Source organism: Sceloporus occidentalis, unplaced genomic scaffold (genome assembly GCF_023333645.1).
Source record: "Sceloporus occidentalis isolate IW3139 unplaced genomic scaffold, rSceOcc1.0.p SCAF_90, whole genome shotgun sequence".
NCBI classification, from domain to species: Eukaryota; Metazoa; Chordata; class Lepidosauria; order Squamata; family Phrynosomatidae; genus Sceloporus; species Sceloporus occidentalis.
This window is the reverse complement of record NW_028317070.1, coordinates 3133709-3152332: the sequence shown is the minus strand read 5'-3', so window position 1 is coordinate 3152332 and position 18624 is coordinate 3133709. Positions and strand designations below refer to the sequence as shown.

Here is an 18624-nt window from a genome sequence, read left to right as displayed (position 1 = left end):
GCATATTTTATTAAAGGCCATATTTTTTGTCACAGTGAAAAATGAGTGCGGCCCGCGCATGTATACAATTCTGATGAAGTGGCCCACTGCAGAAAAAACTTGGACACCCCTGGTTTAAGCGATACCCCCTGCCAAAAAAAGGAGGACACTTGCAGGCTATAGACTGGGGAAGATGAGCTTATTATTATTCAATTTTTTTATGTAGCGCCATCATATTCCTCAGCAATGTACAATGGATAAACGCTTATCCATCCATAACAATTTGGATTTACAGAAATAAAAGGTAAGGGCCACATGGGGGGTATTAAGGGGATGGGAGTTCATTTAACAAATAGAGCAACATGATGGTCTATGAATCTTTAGTTGGAGCCTGGGCTCAATGAATAAATAAATATACTAATCTATATATGTACCTCGTTAGCACAAGAAATTACACTTTTACAGAGCATGATCAATTGCCCCAAATTAAGTCTCTGTTCAGCATACACGCTATTCTTATAGTCCATGTAAGTTCGGTAACACGAAACATAACAGAACTTTGCGATAAAGCGATCGTCTTACGTGTTTTGTCCCAATAAGGCCTCCGTCATACTTGGGGCTTGGTTTTTGCGTGAAAAAAAATAAACCCGGAAGTTCGTGTTCCTGGTTGGAAGATTGTAAAGAGTACAAGGCAGATAGTATTAAGTATTATTTTCTTAGAGTAAAAGAAAAAACCCGTATTAGTAAAGCGCGCGCCCTATCCGCTCACCCCCGCCTCGCGTGTTGTTGGCTGTGACGTCAGGAGCGCGTGTCCCAGGTAAGTGAGCTCGCCGGGTATAAAAGGTAGGACTTGCTGCTCTGTGTCTTTAATGCATGTTGGTACCGATGATTGTGAATCACAATAAACGCGCCATTACGTACGCTATATGTAAAGCACGTGTTAAAAGAGATGGTGAATAAGTAAATATGGCAGCTGAGCCACTTGCTCTCGCAGACTTTTTAATCTAATTTATTAATACGGTCTCCTTTTATTGCAAGGCAGTTTTTATGCATGCCGTGCAAATACCTAATGCATTTTTTATTTTCTGTAATTATAAATGCATCTTGTGCATAACCAGTCCATGGAAATGTAATACTACGTGTCTCAGAGGAGCAATTAATGAGCATGAGCTTTACAACTCTAGCAAAATAGTGTCTTAGATCGCTGGGTTTCCTGGAAGAGAGCAGGCGTAAATGAATGAAATCAGCTTGTTTTAAATTACACGTATATACTAATGTGCTTATTTTGCAGGCTTGATGTTGTCTTCGCTCACTAAAAATGACAGAAGCAACACATGAGTTGCAGCCAGAAACAGAGCTGCAGGTCAGTATCCACTCCAGAGCTCACAGGGACACGGTGTTCGCCAGCCTGGAAGAACAGAGAAAAAACAACTTCTTGTGTGACATCACTCTAATCGTAGACGATGTGCACTTTAGGGCGCACAAGGCCCTCCTGGCTGCCAGCAGTGAATATTTCTCCATGATGTTTGCCGACGAGGGGGATGTTGGTCAGTCGATTTATGTCATGGAAGGGATGATTGCTGAAGTCTTTGGAGCTTTGCTGCAATTCGTCTACACTGGAATCGTTCAGGTTAGGGAAACGTGCTTGCCGCAAATAGTGGCAACTGCACAAATCTTGAAAGTAGATGAATTAGTTAAAGCATATACGGATTACAAGGAGGTCCAAAACACTGCAAAGCTTTCAACTGAAGCCTCTGTCGCTCCTGTGATAGATGCAAGCAGCTGTAGTGTACGAAAGCGAGGAAGACCAAAGAAGTACCATCATACTCGTCCGATTGATCACGCTGACCGTATGCAGCAGCATGAGGAAAACACTGCTCATGGTGATCAATCCTCAGAAATAAATATTACGAAAAGTGTTTCCAATGGAGATTCTGCAAACGAACAAGAGACATTCTTGGCCCATGGTGCTGAAGCTACAGCCCCGGTAACTTCTGATTCAAACTTGTCTGTGCCAGGAGAGGTAGTTGCAAAAAGGCACAGCAGGCGCACACTCCAGAGGTCCATCAAGCTACAAGATTACAAACTCTCTGATGATATGGAAGATCGTGAAGAAGCACAGCGGGCAACTGGGAAACGAAAGAAACTAAGTTCAGGGGCTCCCTGCAAGGACTGCGGCAAAGTATTTAAATATAACCATTTCTTAGCGAATCACAGGAGGACTCACACAGGTAGGCAAAGACCAATCTTTTACATGTAAGTGACCACAGAAACAATGGACCATCATTATGGCTTGTTAAGTATATCTGAATCACATTATTCCATAAGTCTTCAAGATAGAGAGGCAAGGCAGATTGGCTCGGAGACAGGAAATTTCACCTCGGCCAGGGCTTTTATCTGTTCTACAAGTCCAGGGTTTCAGTGGACATGGCCACTCCTGCAGAAGCTGCCATCTTCACCTGAAGGGTGCTGTTCCATTAATTACCGTATTGGCTCGGATATAGGCCGCCCCCGTATATAGGCCCACCCTAAAAGTTTGGTGCTTTTTTAAAGAAAACCAAAAAAACATGCTGCCACTCTGCCCCCCCCCCCCCCCAAGATATGCTGCCACTCTGTCTCCCCCCCCCCCGAGATATGCTGCCACTGTCCTCCCCCCCCCCCCGAGATATGCTGCCACTCTGCCCCCCCCCCCCGACTTACCAGAGCAGACTCCCGGGTGTCTTGCGGGGCTGGCAGGGGACATCTACGCAATACAACTTCCGGTGCCGGCATTCAGCGGATGTGCCGGTCCCCTGCACCGCTGCGGGGGATCTGTATCCTAACCCCGCTGCCTGCCCGGCGCCCAGGACTGCATGTCCCGGGCGTCGGGCGCTAGAACCCGAATATAGGCCGCACCCCCACTTTAAAGACTTAAAGTGAGGGAAAAAAGTGCGGCCTATATTCGAGCCAATACGGTAATTTGATCTTCACAGGGTTAATCACTTTTAAAGTGTTTTTTCTCTTTATGTTTTACTAATCTCTGTGACTGCTTTTATGTCACATGACAAGCATTACCCAATAAAAATAGGAATCGGGGAAAATGTAAGGAATGAAAGTGTTACTTCTGGGAACGTTTTTGGAATTCAACAGTACTAGAAATGGTGTTGGCAGAACAGCACCTTTAATTACGGCTGCCCCAGGTGCAAACGCATAAGATGGGTTTCACTGCAGGGTATGTTATTTTACATTGAGTGAATTGTTTTTCATTTTATGGTCCTAGGAGAGCGCCCTTTCAGATGCACAGAGTGCGGGAAGTGTTTTTCTCAGAAGCATTCCCTCCAAGTTCATGAGAGGATACACACGGGGGAAAGGCCCTACTGCTGTACTGTCTGCAACAAGGCTTTGGCTACCAAGAATTCTCTAATGGAGCACATGAGTCTTCATGCAGGTAACTATAGACTAGGGCTGCAACTAACGATTATTTTCATAATCGATTAGTTGGCCGATTATTTTTTCGATTAATCGGATAAAAAAAATGAATGTAAATTTTTCATTTATTTAAAATAATGTAATAAACAAATTATATTAAATACAAACAGCATAATAAAAAAACTTTGATAAAATGCATTTCTTGCCTTTATTTCGCAACCAGCCCCCCCCAATTTATGCACGTTTGAGCCCAGGCTTGCCACGCTGCCTCCCAGACATGCCACGCTGCCCCCCACATATACCACTCCATGCTGCCTCCCACATATGCCACTCCACGCTGCCTCCCACATATGCCACTCCACGCTGCCTCCCACATATGCCACTCCACGCTGCCTCCCACATATGTCACTCCACTCTACCCCCACATATGCCCCTGTGCCTGATACACCTTATACCCCGATACACCACTCCATCCTCCCCAGACATGCCACACTGCCTCCCAGACATGCAACACTGCCTCCCAGACATGCCACACTGCCCTCCCCACATATGCCACTCCACTCTACCCCCAGATAAGCCACTCCACTCTACCCCCAGATATGCCACTGTGGCCCCAGATCTGCCTTATACACCCTGATACACCACTCTGTCCTCCCCAGACATGCCACACTGCCCTCCCCACATATGCCTTATATACCCTATATGCCTTATACCCCCAGATATCTCATAGTGCCCTCATAGAGTCACAGACCATACTTTTATAAATAAGTACTGGGTTAATCTTCACTGCCCCCAGGATTTAGATTCCCCTTAGTTTGCTCCCCTTTATCTCTAACTGCACCTTAAGTTAACTTTAATAAATTAATAAAATTAACCCTCAGTCCTCATCATTAAATTAACCCTAAACACCCCATTAACCATAACTGCCCTAAATTAACCCTAAAGACCCCATCAACCACAGCATCCCCTAAATTAACCCTAAAGACCCCATGAACCACAACAGCCCCTAAATGAACCCTAAACATACCATTAACCAAAACTGCCTCAAATTAACCCCAAACACCCCATTAACCACAGCTGCTCCTAAATTAACCCTAAACACACCATTAACCATAGCTGCCCCTAAATTAACCCTAAACACCCCATTAACCATAGCTGCCCCTAAACACCCCATTAACCATAACTGCCCCTAAATTAACTCCCACCTCCCCTAACTTTCAGCAGCCCAAATATTAATTTTATACTTACAGTTAGATGAGTGTCACAGCCATGTGGTTCTGGCCTTCTGGGAGAAGGAAGGGACGGGGCCAGTTGTCACAGTGATTACAGGGAGGGACTGGTAAGTAGGAGCTGAAAAAACCCTCATTTAATAATCGATAAAAATCGATTCAACTAATCGATAATGAAATTCGTTGGCAACGATTTTCATTATCGATTATTATCGATTTTATCGATTAGTCGTTGCAGCCCTACTATAGACTAATGAGATATAACTGGCACACAGGAAGATGGTAGAATGCCGAGCTGCAAAATGCAAGACAATTACGGTTCACTCCAGTCCTTCCTATACCACTTGGTGAAGGACACATCTCTAAAGGAAGGGATTCTTCACAAGGGAGGTAGTGTTATCCAATACATTAGATACCTTCAAAAGGGGCCTTGATATTTTCTTAGAAAGGCATGATATACAAGGATAAAATTGAATAACATTAATATTTTAGAGCTTCTTGATCCAGGGAGAAATGTGATTGCCTCTTGGAGTCAAGAAGTATTTTTTTTTCCCCCTGTTGGCAGAATTCAAAGTAGCTTAATTAGGGGTTTTTTTTGCCGCCTTCAAGAATAGGTAGAAGGGTTGAACTTGGACTTAGGTCTTTTTTCAACCTTATGAACTATGTAACTATGTAAATTGCCGACCATACTATGATCTTCTCCACAAATGTATATATAATGCCAGTACTCTCAAAGAATAATAAAGTATGCAGTTTGGTTTCGTTCCCTGTTTGAAGCACAGACGATAAATTATTTTATTTCGCTTAGCAGCTTTCTTCTTTATGTCCGGAAATATTTCTAAGTCTCATGTGCAAAGGGTGGAACTAGTAGTAGTTAAAGGTGGACTAGTTAGACATGCTTACGAAATATGCGGGGTCCTATCAGCTCTCCATCCATATATGCAAGGAAAGGTATTTTGGCCAGTTTGGCTATGGCTTCTGATGAGGCATCTCAAGCCAGGTATTGAATTTGAAACCACACACATGCTCGACTACCGCTGGATTTAGTTGAGTCGAGGAATCTCCAGTGTTATTAAATGGTTCCAGCAATGCAGCTGTTTACAGACATTAATCGGCAGTCTTTTTAACCTATTGCACCAAAGCAATACAAAGTGTGATGTCCTTCTTCTGTTTGCTTCCTTGTGTGAAATGATATGACATATGTGTGTTTGTTTTTTTTTACAGGGAAGAAAGCATTTACCTGTGATCAGTGTGGGAAGTATTTCAGCCAAAAGAGACAGCTAAAATGTCACTATCGTGTTCATACAGGTATGTTTGGTTTGTTTACCATACTGTGGCTTTTTTGACCAGTGGCTGGTCTATGTTTTTTCAGTAAAAGTATTGTGTACTGCCACACAGTAGAGAATTTTGAAAGATTTTTTTTTCACAGCTTGCGAAAATAGGCAGATCAGGTGGGTCGAATGGTTCTTATCTGCCAAGTACTATGTTACTGTGTGAATGCAAACTATGGGGTTTACAAAAACATAAAAAGTGTGACGCAGTATTAAAAAGAAAAACGTGAATAAAAGGAAATCGGATAAAAAAAAATAAAATATCTTGGTACTGACCAAAAAAATCCTGTAATGGCTACTGGATTTTATATAAAACAAGAGCCTCACATCCAGTTTTAGATGGTTAATAGATAATTTGACAAGGATGTTCCGTTTTTACCACTTAGGATGTAGTGGTACATCCATAAAACCTGTGACAAGAAGCCCTTTAGGACGTACCAGTATGTCCCGACTTTGTTGTAGAGGCAAGGACATCTCCTTTTTTCATCTTTACATTGAGATGATGATATCAATGTTTTACAGAGGAACTCATGTAACCTAATAATATGATTTTTACTTTTGTTTGGAAATTAAGGACACACGTTACCAGAATGCAATATCTGTCAGCGCAAGTTCATGGATACAGCTCAGTTAAAAAAGCATCTACGGTCTCATACAGGTAAGTATTCCTTTCCTGCATGATTTATGTGTGTAGTCCGAAAAATGGGTTTTGCAGGTTCTCTAATGCGAGCGATTGATTAACGTTTAAAACATTATAGCTGAAAAGTGGGCAGAGTAGATCAGCCATCAAATATAATGTTTCTATATTGTGTTCCTTTTTATGAACAGTGCATAGAGTGATTTGTTTTATGTACTTGTTTGCAGGGGAAAGACCTTTTACATGTGAGATTTGTGGAAAGTCATTTACTGCAAAAAGCTCTCTGCTGACCCATATCAGAATACACAGGTACAGTGAACACCCTGCTATGAAATCAACATGTAAAAAGTAGATGTCCTGCATAAAAACGGCCAACATGACAACACTAAGTGGAGAAGGAGTTTGAGGCGCATCAATTCAGATGACTGCCTTAAACCCATGCTGGTTTGACCAGCTATAGTATGTCTGCAGGGGTAATAACAGCATCATTTGAATGGTGTTTACAAGAAACAATATAAGCTTGAATATGTATGTAAACATTGGAGAGTTTGCCTTGTCAAATGTGCAAAGCATTGTACATTTTTGGGAAAGTATGAGGGTTGCATAGAGATCTAGATAATTCTAGATCTAATCTTTGTGGGTTAAATGTTAATGTCAAAGTACACTATATGACCAACAGTATGTTGACACCTGACCATCAGACCTATATGTGCTTGTTGGACATCCCGCTTAAAAAAACATGGGCATGAGTACAGCGTTGCCTCCTCTTTTGCAAGTAGAACAGCCTCCACTCTTCGGGAAGGCTTTCCACACGATTTTCTGTGGGAATCAGCCAAAAGTATTTGTGAGGTCAGGTACAGGTGTTGGCCGAGAAGACCTGGCTCACAATCGGCGTTCCAATTCATCCTAAAGTTGTTTAATGGGATTACGGTCATGGCTCTGTGCAGGCATGTCAAGTTCCTCCACATCAAACTCATCTAACCATGTCTTTATGGAACTGCCAGTGTTCCAATCTATGGAGATGTCTGCTTGATTTTATACACCTGTTACCAATGAGTATGGCTGCAACACCTTAAATCAATAATTAGGAGGTATACCCACATATCTTTGGTTAGTGTACATTGTAGTTAGCTATCTGATGCAGTAATCGCCAATTGTAGTGCTGACATCTGCTGGGAAAAAGTAGCACGACAAACCACTTACCAAGATGAAACAGTAAGTAAATAACAGACACTTCAGGTGTACTCTCTGTACACAGAGAGTTATGTGTAGGTAATTTGACATTTTACAGAGGTGTTCTTTCTTATTGCAGAGGAGAAAAGCCATACTCTTGCAACATTTGTGGGAAAGCCTTTTCCGATTCAAGTGCTAAAAGAAGGCACAGTATTTTACATACTGGTAAGAAACCATTCTCCTGCCCGAACTGCAACGTGCAGTTCTCACGCATGGACAATCTAAAGGCACATATAAAAATCCACAGCAAAGACAAACACGTGCAAATTCAGGAGCAAACTAGTGGAGGTGCAGATGAGGTGAGAAATATCCTCCAGCTTCAGCAGTACCAGCTAGCAACCCCAGGAGGGCAAGAGATCCAGTTACTTGTCACAGATGGGGTACACAATCTCAACTTCATGTCGGGACATGGTCAAGGCATCAGTATAGTTACTGCGGACACCTCACAAAGCATTACAGACCAGGCTGCCAATCTTGCACTGATCACCCATCAGTCTTCTGCGTTGCATGGCTTGCCAGTCACATCCCACCAACAGCAAGTGGAATCAATCCATAGCATTGACTTGATTGAGAATCGGGTTCAAACAGTCCAGCCGGAGCAGATGCACGTTATTACCCTATCAAAGGAAGCACTCGACCAGCTACAGGGCCGAACACAAGAAATCCACTTAACACAAGCGGACAGACAAACTCCACTAAGCCAAGGCCCAGCTCCTAACATGGTGAACCAAAGCATCCGGGTCAGTGAACAAACTCCACCAGTTTTATCTGTAAATTCAGTCGCACAGTCTGTGCAAGAACACCAGATCCAAGCACAGACTTACCAAATACAAGCGAGCACAGTCTCTTTTATAAACACAACTTTGGAAACCGCAAATTAGATGCGACACTAACACTTATAAGAAAATGATAAACAGTAAAGAAATGATTGGCGTCCCTATGTGACATTATTGATACTCACCGCGTTAACACCAGCCGGGATCTAAAGCTTTCTATATAAGCAAAAAGCGAAAAGAAAAAAGAAAGCTAAAATGGTAGTCTGGGTTATTTTTTGTTTGGGTTATAGGAAGTTTCAGCTATACAAAACAAAAGGGAGATGCACAAAGCAAGGGCCTGCCCGCACAGCTGCCTGATTCACATGTATACACGTAGCTACACTTCCCTTGTATGTTGGAGTCTGAGTTGTGATAATGCCAAGGAGACTTTGAGTTTTTGCAACAACAAAAAGTTGTCTACAAAATCTGAAACATTTAGCAGGCAGCGCATGCACCGGCTGGCCAGCTACTCCTGTCAGATTTTAGTTTTAGAAAATGTCCCAAATGCAAAATTGGGTCCCTTTTACATAAAGTATGGCTTGCAACCCCATTGTAAATCACCCTGATCTACTAAGACTAATATTAGTATGGAACTGATAATTGGACCATTTCGGTTGGGGACATGCCGGCATTGTGCTGTCATTGCTAAGCAGGTTATTCGAAAATATCGCCCACACCAAGTTCCCACAGAATTTCAACACACATATATAGCACATAGAGATTTTGTATTTTTCTTTTACCGAGTATCGGTGTTCTGTTTAAACTACAGTGAGAGCTAATTCTATTTTTTTTTAAGAAACAATAACTGATATAAATGAGCATTTTATTAACTGTGTACTGTGGAACAATAGATGTGCAACAAAACATTTTTCGTAGCCTTGGACCACTTGCAAGAGAAAGGAAGGGCTGATCCATCATTGTTCACTAAATTTTATTTTTAAATCATGACCAAAAACTACAAGCAGGTTTATAGTGTCTAGTAAAGACATATTAATTAAGGTGAGAGAAACCAATCAGTAGCAATTAAAAATAAGGCACTCTTAATTCTGAACGTCTATGCATAATGATAAACAGAAGCCAAATGTATGGTTTCTGTATAAAAAACGATTGTGATGAAGGTGGAGCAGCAGGCTGTATAGCTGGCAATTTTGGCACCAATGGCATTTTGCCCACCAATAGTAACAGCAGGGGCAGATCCTTACACATAGATTGTCCAGTGGAAAAGATGTGCACTGTCCAGCTCATTAATAGCCAAATGTCCACCTAAATGTCGCCACATGGGCCACTTTTCCAAGATACGCCAACATATTATATGTTACTGACCAGATCCTGAAACGTGCAGACCCTGCAGTATGTGGCTGTATACCGTGAGAGACGGGAATCCGTTACTTATATATATCAGATAGTACTTTTGCCCTACCAAAAACAAGGGTGATGTGGCCATACTAGGTCACGTCTGTTCACCAATAGTGATATAAATAAATATTAGCTATCATGACAGCCTGTTACCTCCGCAGATGCAGGGATGCAGCGCTGTAGCAGGCTCTCTGTCTTCATTTTGAAATGACTCGCCAGAAATACTAAGTTGGTAGTCATGTTTATCTGTGAAGCACTGTAAGCTTATTAAATATATATGTATGCGTCTTCATAGCGCAAGTACCGAGAACGGCCCCCTCTGCCACCTCTGGGCTTTGTGTGGTGACGTCACAGGCCCGTGTCTTTCAGCCTTAGCGACCAAACAACAGCCTGTGAAAAGTTGCGTCCCGTTTCCCCGGTAACAGAACGCGTGCGTATCAGCGAGGAGCAGTGTGACCCGATGGCTCCGGATCCTCTGCGCTTGGAAGTGGTCGGGCACCTCACCGAGCCCTCGTTTCACGTCGCGAAATGTGCGGCCGAGGTAATCGCGAGATGTAGGGAGTTCAACATAAAGGGCACCTAGTAATAGTGCGAATTGAGGGGCGGGTAACGAGTTAATGAGCCCCCTCTGCTGGCATAAAAGTTATGGGGCAGGAAGGGGTCTGTGGGGATTGATGAATCTAGTTGTATTTGAGGGCTTGTGTAGTGTGTATATTATGCTACATCCTGCAGTGTGTACTTGTTAGTGTGTATATTATGCTACATACTGTTCACACATGAGTATAGGCTGGTTTGTGTAGTTACATTGCTGTGTATCATACAGCCATTGCTTCTACTCCTGAAGCTTTAAAACATGGAACCCACTATTATAATAATAATTATTATTTATTGTTTTATATAGCGCCATCAAATACTGTAGCGCTGTACAATGGGTAGACAGGACATAACAAGTAGCATGTAATATAACAAATTGACTAACAGAGACAACAGGTGAGGAGGAATCTTACAAACGAGCTTACAGTCTAGAGGGATTTAGGGTGTATTACACAATAGGTAAAAGTGCTGTTGTTAGGGATGGACCAGCCACACTAGTAAAAGTATTGCAGGAGAGGGAGTAGGAAAGGTGAGCTAAAAGAATAGGGTGTCCAGGACAAGGTACTTGTTAAACAGCACAGATGGCATCTTTTACCAACAGGTGTTAAAGCATTCATTTGATGCAGACTTTGAGGACCCCGTCATACATCCCCTCCTGGAGTGTGCCTGGAATCACTACCTATCTGAGAAGAAGAAGGTAATATTTGTCTTTGGTGTGGTTTCTGACCTTACATTACATCTTATTTATCCCTGGGAACTCTCCGGGTTTCGCCAGAGATTCCAGGTGAAGCCCCGGTACCTGTGAGGAAACTCCAGGCTGCATTGCCGCGTTGAGTCACGCGCCACTCCATGCCCACTAGCCCTCCAAAAATGGTGTGAGTCTTGTAACCGCAAAGAGGGCTTCAGGTAGCCAGAGAGTTCCCAGTGAAGCATGTGACAGAGCCAGACATGACTTGCACTAGTTACTCAAGAGCCACTTAGTGGTAACCGAAGAGCTATCATTAGTCCATGTGGTTGGTTCTTGTTAAAGATGCCTGGTCTGCTTTACAACAAGGAATAGTAATAATAAACAACAACGTTACAATTGACAGTAACATTGATGCATGTTATGGCATACTAGTACATAAGGAGAAGAGGGTATGATCTTGCAAGTTGACATTTAATGAGAGTATCTTATGATTAATAAACAATTTTGAGAGCTTCTATAATGATATTGAAGAAAATGTGTCATTTTATGGAAATGAGCTCATAGTTTTATTGGTTTGCGTAAGTCATTTTAGTTATGCTAGTTGTACTAGAACACATACATACGACAGAGTCCTTTTCCAGACATAAGTTGGACCAGTTAGTCAAGAAACACTTAGTAGTAGCAGGAGAGCTATACGTAGTCTATGTGGTTGTTGTTGGAGATGCCTGGTCTACTTTCCATGCTTGACAAGGGAAGGAAATTCAAGATTACCTTCATGCTCAGTATGAAACAGCAGATTTTTTGAACAGCAGTCTGCAACATAAATGAGTAAGTCATGTTAATCACAACACATTGTATTTTTTCACAAGATGAGAAGAATATCTAAATGTATATCAAATAATATAGTAAAACATTTCTTTTTAAACTTTTTAAGGAACTTAAAGGGGAAACATGGGAGTTTTCATCCAGTGTCATGTGCTTTATTGATGGCCAGTTTATTGGAGATGAAAAGGCATTGGTCTCATGGGCCAACTCTTCATGGGGATACAGGGACTACAGGCCTTTACCTTTATACAAGGCTTTGGCTGAGGACTTCTACACTAAACATTTGAAAGCCAAAAAGGTAACTGTACGTACTTATTACATTGTGAGCCTCATATAGTACATTAATATGTGTGGAACTAATTCTAATGGTCTACCAGCTAGAGAAAAGGTTGAAGTGGAGCTAAGAGCAGGTCATGCTGACCACCAGGGCCGGCCCAAGACAAAATGCCACCTGGGGCGAAGTTTAAAATGCTGCCCCCCCCATTATCTACCCTTCCTCTCCCTCCGTCCCTGCCGCCCCCCATTATCTACCCTCCCCCCCTATTATCTACCCTCCCCCCTATTATCTACCCTTACTCTCCCTCCGTCCCTGCCGCCCCCCCATTATCTACCCTCCCGCCCTATTATCTACCCTTACTCTCCCTCCGTCCCTGCCGCCCCCCCATTATCTACCCTTCCCCCCCTATTATCTACCCTTCCTCTCCCTCCATCCCTGCCCCCCCATTATCTACCCTTCCTCTCCCTCCCTCCCTATTATCTACCCTTACTCTCCCTAGCCCCCCCCATACTTGCCTTTCAGCAGTCCTGCGGCGAGTCTCCCTGTTCGGTATCGGTGCCGGCTTGTAATGCTGAGCGCCGGAAATGACGTCATCTTCCGGCTCTCAGCATTACAAGCCGGCCCCGAGACCGAACAGGGAGACTCGCCGCAGAGGAGAGAGAGAGGGGTGCCGACCGGGTACTGACAACTTGGTAAGCGAAAACCACTCGGAGCCCATCTCTCTCTTCCGCTTGGGCAATTGCCCCACTCTGCTCCATTGTCGGGCCGGCCCTACTGACCACATTATGTGTCTTTGGAAAAATGGGCAAACACTTTAGATTGTGGGTGGGAATTGTGAAGGGGAAGCTGAGATATAGAACATTATTGATCACCTTCTTGGATCCTTTTGCTTAGCTGTAGCCAGAGACTGATATAGCCATCTATGTCGGCAGAAAACCCATGACATTAGCATAACTTTTCACTTGAACCATGCCAGCCTGTGGAATTCCACAGCATTCTGACTTTTGGTCTTGGTGGCATTCTGCACTTTAATGTCTGACACATTTCAAAACCAAAAGAACATGGTTAATAAGCATTACATGATTTTAATACCAGGTGGCTGATCTGTGCATTGGTTTTGCTTTGATACTGAGGTAGCAAACGTATGCCACGTTATGGTTAGACAGAAATGTCAAAATAAGAAATACAGGTAAGCAACTAAAGTGCTTACGTCATCTTAATCCTTTTTACGTTGTCTTGCAGCATGTGTACGTATACCTCAACATTGCAGTTCAAGAGAAACCAATTGGAAGATTATTGTTTGAGGTTGGTGTATTTATCTTTTTTGTTACTTGTATTGCACAGAGGACTGTAAACCATATACATAAAATATGGGGAAATTATATGGGATTCCGCTAATGGGAAGCAACATATGAGAGAGTAAAGAAGTAACATCTCTTAGTGGAATTCTGCTTGCTTTATTGAAAGACAAAATAACACTTGAGAAAGAACGAGCTTGCTTTCCCTTAAAAATTATTGGTTATGATTATTATGATTATGATTAAACGCTTACTGATTTTAAATGTAATATAAAGCCAGAAATTCAAGGATTTTACTAGCGCAGTGATATAAAGTCAGGATTTTATTAAAGACAGGAGGTAATTCCTTCTTTGCTACTCCCAGTAGCAGCAAAGTACAAGTTTAAAAACAAAGAGTTAAAACAGCATATTTGTATAACACCAGTAGGAATCCAGCATAGTGCATAAATAACAGCTCAGCAATGTCCAAATCCTCTTTCTTTGTTCAAGTTCTTCCAAACTCTGATAACGAATAAACAGGTAAAAAGTTTGAAAATCCAAGTTGATAGGAGAACAGCTATATAACAAAAACTTGAAACTCTACTGTTCATGGGGAAGAAAGGACAATCAGCCCTAAAAACAGAAAAAAAATAAAAGGGCAGGGCAAATTAATCCATAAACTTGGAAAGGTCTAATGAAATCCAGACTTTATGTCACTGCCCTAGCAAAATCCTTTAATTTTATTACAAGGCAGGAGGCTTTATATTATGCAACTCCAAAACAGTAATAAATCAAGAAACAATAACAGAGGCACAAGTGATAGGTTTAACCCCTTGACAACAATTCACGCACCAGGCACATCACAGAAGAACATCCTGTTGACGAAGATTGATGTGCCTGGCATGTCATGAGTTTAAATGGGTGTAGAAAGCAGTCAAACAAGCAGCAGCATTTTTGTCATAACACATTGCAATAGTTGGATGGTATAAATAATTCTAGCTCCTGGATATCATTGTTTTGTGATGCCATGCATGTTTCTTTGATGCAGCTGTTCTCCGATGTCTGCCCAAAAACATGCAAAAATTTCCAAGCTTTGTGCACCGGTGAAGCCGGGGATTCTCCGAATGGTTTGAAGCTACATTACAAAAATTCTGTCTTTCATCGCATAGTAAAAAATGGATGGATACAAGGAGGGGGTAAGATTGTTCTCATTAACAAAGTCTTCTATTTTCTCAGCTATGTGGACATTTTTTTTATTTAAATGTATTTTTTTATAAATGGGATTATTGTACAGTGTGCCCTACTAGGTAATGAACACTTGTGTGGCTGCACTTTTACATGCAAGAAATGATTGCTACTTGATGTAAATAAGAGGTCTAGATAGCGTTATTACACTTCATCTTCAGCTGGCTCCTGCTGGGGACTCCAGTCTACCTTATGAAAACTTGATCTCATGGCATTTCCCTTCCGGTGCAAAATAACTAAGATATATTATGACATCATAAGAATCCTAAGAAGAATGGGTTAACATACTTGGGTAATGGTTTTGTGGGTAACTATTGGTATATTACAAATAACCTACTGATATATAGGAGTCTATTCAACAAGGAGTGAGTTTGCAGGAGAGTTTACCATTTTAACGCCTTGACATCACTATGCGTTAGACTCTTGCATTCAGATTCATACAACAGATGAAAAAAAGCCCACACTCTCTGAATGTCTCCCTACCTTCTCTGTCTCCACTTCCATGTCTCGCACCTTCTTGTTCTCCCCTCGTCTTTATTATCTCTTCTCTTTTCTCTCTTCTTTCTCTGTCCATATCTCTACGGACATAATCTCACGGTGAACTTCCACCCAAACAGCGGAGGTTCCCATGACATCCTCTCCCCCGAATGTAGGGTCAGGGTAGAGGAAGTCACCAGAAGCTCTGTCATTTTGCCCTAAAATAAACTTGTGTGAACTTCCTCAAAATGATGGAGCTTCTGGTGACTCTTCCATCGATTGGAGGTTCGAGGGAGAGGACGTCACCTCAAGTGGAATTTCGTTGCCTGAAAACAAATGGGTCAAAAACGAACCAAAAAATTTGTCTGATTCATTTTTAGCACATTTGCACATGTCTACTATGCATTATGAAGGGTAAACCCCCGTGACCTTCTCCTGTAAGAAAGGCTGAGTTATAATGTATAATGCAGAGGTAATGTGGGATATTTATTAAAACCCTCACTGCTTACTTAGGGTTGATAAATTGAAATACTCAGCTCTGCTGCAAAACTACCTTTTAATTTATAGATTCTTAAATATCAATAGCTTATTATAGTTTATACCAATAGCATTAATACTTCCCTCAACTGTTTTTGATTTGCTGATTAATACATTTCATTTTTCTTTGTAAGATATATTATCAGGTAAAGGAAATGGAGGTGAATCTATCTTCGGGGAAACATTTGAAGGTATAGTAAGATGTGGCATGAAACACGATTTTGTAGCAACAATCCAGTTGGATTCAATCCAGCTGTATACAGTTTATTTTACTTCACATTTCTATCAATTCCCATCTTTTTTTCTATTCTTTCCATTTGTGCATTACTGTTTTTTTTTGTTTGTTTGTTTTTTAATGTGGACAGCGCTGATTTAGAAAGTCGAATGATCTTACCTCCTCACAATTACTAAATTCATTTATAATATGCAGAGCCAATTTTGTAAAAGAAAAGCCTTGCGTAGGTTTAGGTTGACCACTTGTCGAGTGATGTCCTATGTCTGCAGTGCCACCACTTACAACTCTCCCTTGCGCTTGCCGTCTATCAGGTCCAAGTGAAGGGGAACATTAAGATATGATGTAGTATTCCAGCACTTTGCTTTTCTTTGATCTATAGATCACAAGAATGAAGGAGAACAGGAGGTTCACTTACCCCTTTCTATGAGCACAGGGGAGCCTACAATTCCAGAGCACACGCCTGTTGAGATTTATGTCTAGCTTTTGCTTTTCAGTTAAATTAACATCTTTTGTAGTGTCTAAACCACAATATTATCTGCAGACAAGTATGTGTAGATCACAGCCCCCTTTTAAGGATTTCTTAGTAATTCACAGATGCCATCCCCTAATGTTTGGTTCTTTACTATATAGTTCAAGTGAAAAACAAATATATGCTGTTATAACATGTTCTTGTTTGCAGATGAAAACTTTGCAATTCCGCACAATAAACGGGGAATACTTGGTATGGCCAATAAGGGCCGTCACACAAATGGATCCCAGTTCTACATCACCCTGCAGGCTACACCATACATGGACAGAAAATCTGTGGCGTTTGGGTGAGTAGATAAAGAATCGCACTGCTTAAACTTATTTTTTTATTAGTCTAGCCTGTTATTTTAGTGGATTTAATGGGAATGTACTGTTCATCAAGTACTTTATCTTATATGTTTTTATCTCAATGACTTTCTCTACATGCAAAGTTTTTAGAGCTTTATGTCAAAACATCCAATGGCAGCTTGCCACAGCTGCTATAATCTCCTCAAAAGAACATAATATTTTACCTATAATAGAAAGCTAGTGCTAGATAACAATTTTAATGTTTAACTATAGCCTTGTAATGTGGTGTAACAACTTTCTTCCGTAACGGTGCTAGTTTCAATACCTTCTCAATGTAGTTGTGTTCACAATTGTTACGTCCCAGACTCTCGTGTAAACCTCTTTACTTAGACCAAGGGTGTCCATAAAATCATGGGAGATGTGGTTTACCGATTCTCTGTTTATTAGAAATAAACTGTCACATACAGTATGGAAAATACAGAGGAACAGTACAATATCACAAAATATCCATATTGGTACAAAGGTTAAAATACAGAATTGTTAAATTGTTGTGACATCATTGTAGCGAACATAGTAAGGGAGATGTAGTTTACAACATGATGATCTTCTTTTTGGAAGCCCTGGTGTACAGCAGTAGGTGGGATTGTTGCCATAGGAATTATTTAAACACGATGGTTCTTAAGGTATACCCGTGACAGGAAGGAGTATGGTTATTGCCATGACAACGACATACACAGTCAACAATTTCCATGGCAACAAAGAAACCCTGCTCCTAAGTTTAATAATATAAAAATAATATTGTCTGTATATAATACGGTCAGTGTGTTTTCTGAGCGAACTCCAATGTTAAACACATCATACACTTTGTGTCCTAACAACAGCGGATACAGAAAATTCAAACATATGAGAACAAAACAGGTATCTCAGGTTACCTATAGGTATCTACTGTATCTATATCTATCTAGAATGTGGCCTATTATTAGTCACCAGCTCAGCTGAGCATTACTTCACAACTCTGTTATAGTATACAAGATGAATCCCAGTACAGTACATTTAATACATTTCATTGCATTTAGTGAAATCACATTGAGTTGCAATTTAAACCATTTCATGCATTTCAGCTCTGGAGAAGAAAAAACAATGGAGCCGTTACCACTCCACGACTAATATTTGAATCTAACGTAAAACACGTATGCTAAAATGTAATTAATGTTACTTTTGCCCCTCTTTTAGCCAACTGATTGAAGGCAGTGATGTTCTAAGTAAAATGGAAGACATCCCGACGTACAACGAGCGCCCAACACAGGACTGCCAAGTCACAGAATGTGGCATCTTTACACCTTAATCACATCAATCTTTAAAAAAAGTGAATCATTTACACCATCTCTGTGTGTTTTTATAATATTATGACAGCCCCTGCTGAAAATTACCTCACGGGCCTTTTATGGCCATGTAATTAAAGTGTGAAAACAACGAACAATCACCATAGTGGCCAACGGAAGCTTCCAGCTGAGTGTTTACCCAGGAGTGCTTTTAATAAATAGGGCCCACAGAGCTATTCACTGCTTACAGAATAGCACACCGTTCCATCGCATATGGCTGCAAGGGATATTATCTATAAAACTAGTGGAAGACATTTAATTAGTAAACAGATTCTCTATCCAG

General features: G+C 41.3%; 2 protein-coding genes across 2 annotated transcripts; both read left to right on the top strand.

The window, feature by feature from the left end:
• The first annotated feature begins 1297 nt into the window (after nt 1-1297).
• On the top strand, nt 1298-8698 carry LOC149284615 (zinc finger and BTB domain-containing protein 24-like). The gene is made up of 6 exons (XM_089496465.1): nt 1298-2210; nt 3239-3406; nt 5841-5924; nt 6522-6605; nt 6812-6893; nt 7897-8698. Exons 1-6 carry the CDS (start codon nt 1298-1300, stop codon nt 8696-8698), a joined length of 2133 nt encoding a protein of 710 aa, XP_089352591.1.
• Nucleotides 8699-10448: 1750 nt separating this feature from the next.
• LOC149284614 (putative inactive peptidyl-prolyl cis-trans isomerase-like 6) lies at nt 10449-18304 on the top strand. Its single transcript, XM_089496484.1, has 8 exons — nt 10449-10529; nt 11184-11279; nt 12205-12393; nt 13615-13677; nt 14698-14845; nt 16043-16099; nt 16823-16958; nt 18193-18304. The coding sequence occupies exons 1-8, from the start codon at nt 10449-10451 to the stop codon at nt 18302-18304; spliced, it is 882 nt and encodes a 293-aa protein (XP_089352610.1).
• Nucleotides 18305-18624: the final 320 nt, after the last annotated feature.

Coding starts and splice junctions, on each gene's coding strand:
- LOC149284615 (XM_089496465.1), top strand. CDS start 1,298: ATGACAGAAGCAACACATGAGTTGCAGCCAGAAACAGAGCTGCAGGTC. Junction 3,407..5,840: donor GCACATGAGTCTTCATGCAG/GTAACTATAGAC, acceptor TTTTTTTTACAG/GGAAGAAAGCATTTACCTGT. Junction 6,606..6,811: donor GCATCTACGGTCTCATACAG/GTAAGTATTCCT, acceptor ACTTGTTTGCAG/GGGAAAGACCTTTTACATGT.
- LOC149284614 (XM_089496484.1), top strand. CDS start 10,449: ATGGCTCCGGATCCTCTGCGCTTGGAAGTGGTCGGGCACCTCACCGAG. Junction 10,530..11,183: donor TCGCGAAATGTGCGGCCGAG/GTAATCGCGAGA, acceptor TTTTACCAACAG/GTGTTAAAGCATTCATTTGA. Junction 11,280..12,204: donor ACCTATCTGAGAAGAAGAAG/GTAATATTTGTC, acceptor AAACTTTTTAAG/GAACTTAAAGGGGAAACATG.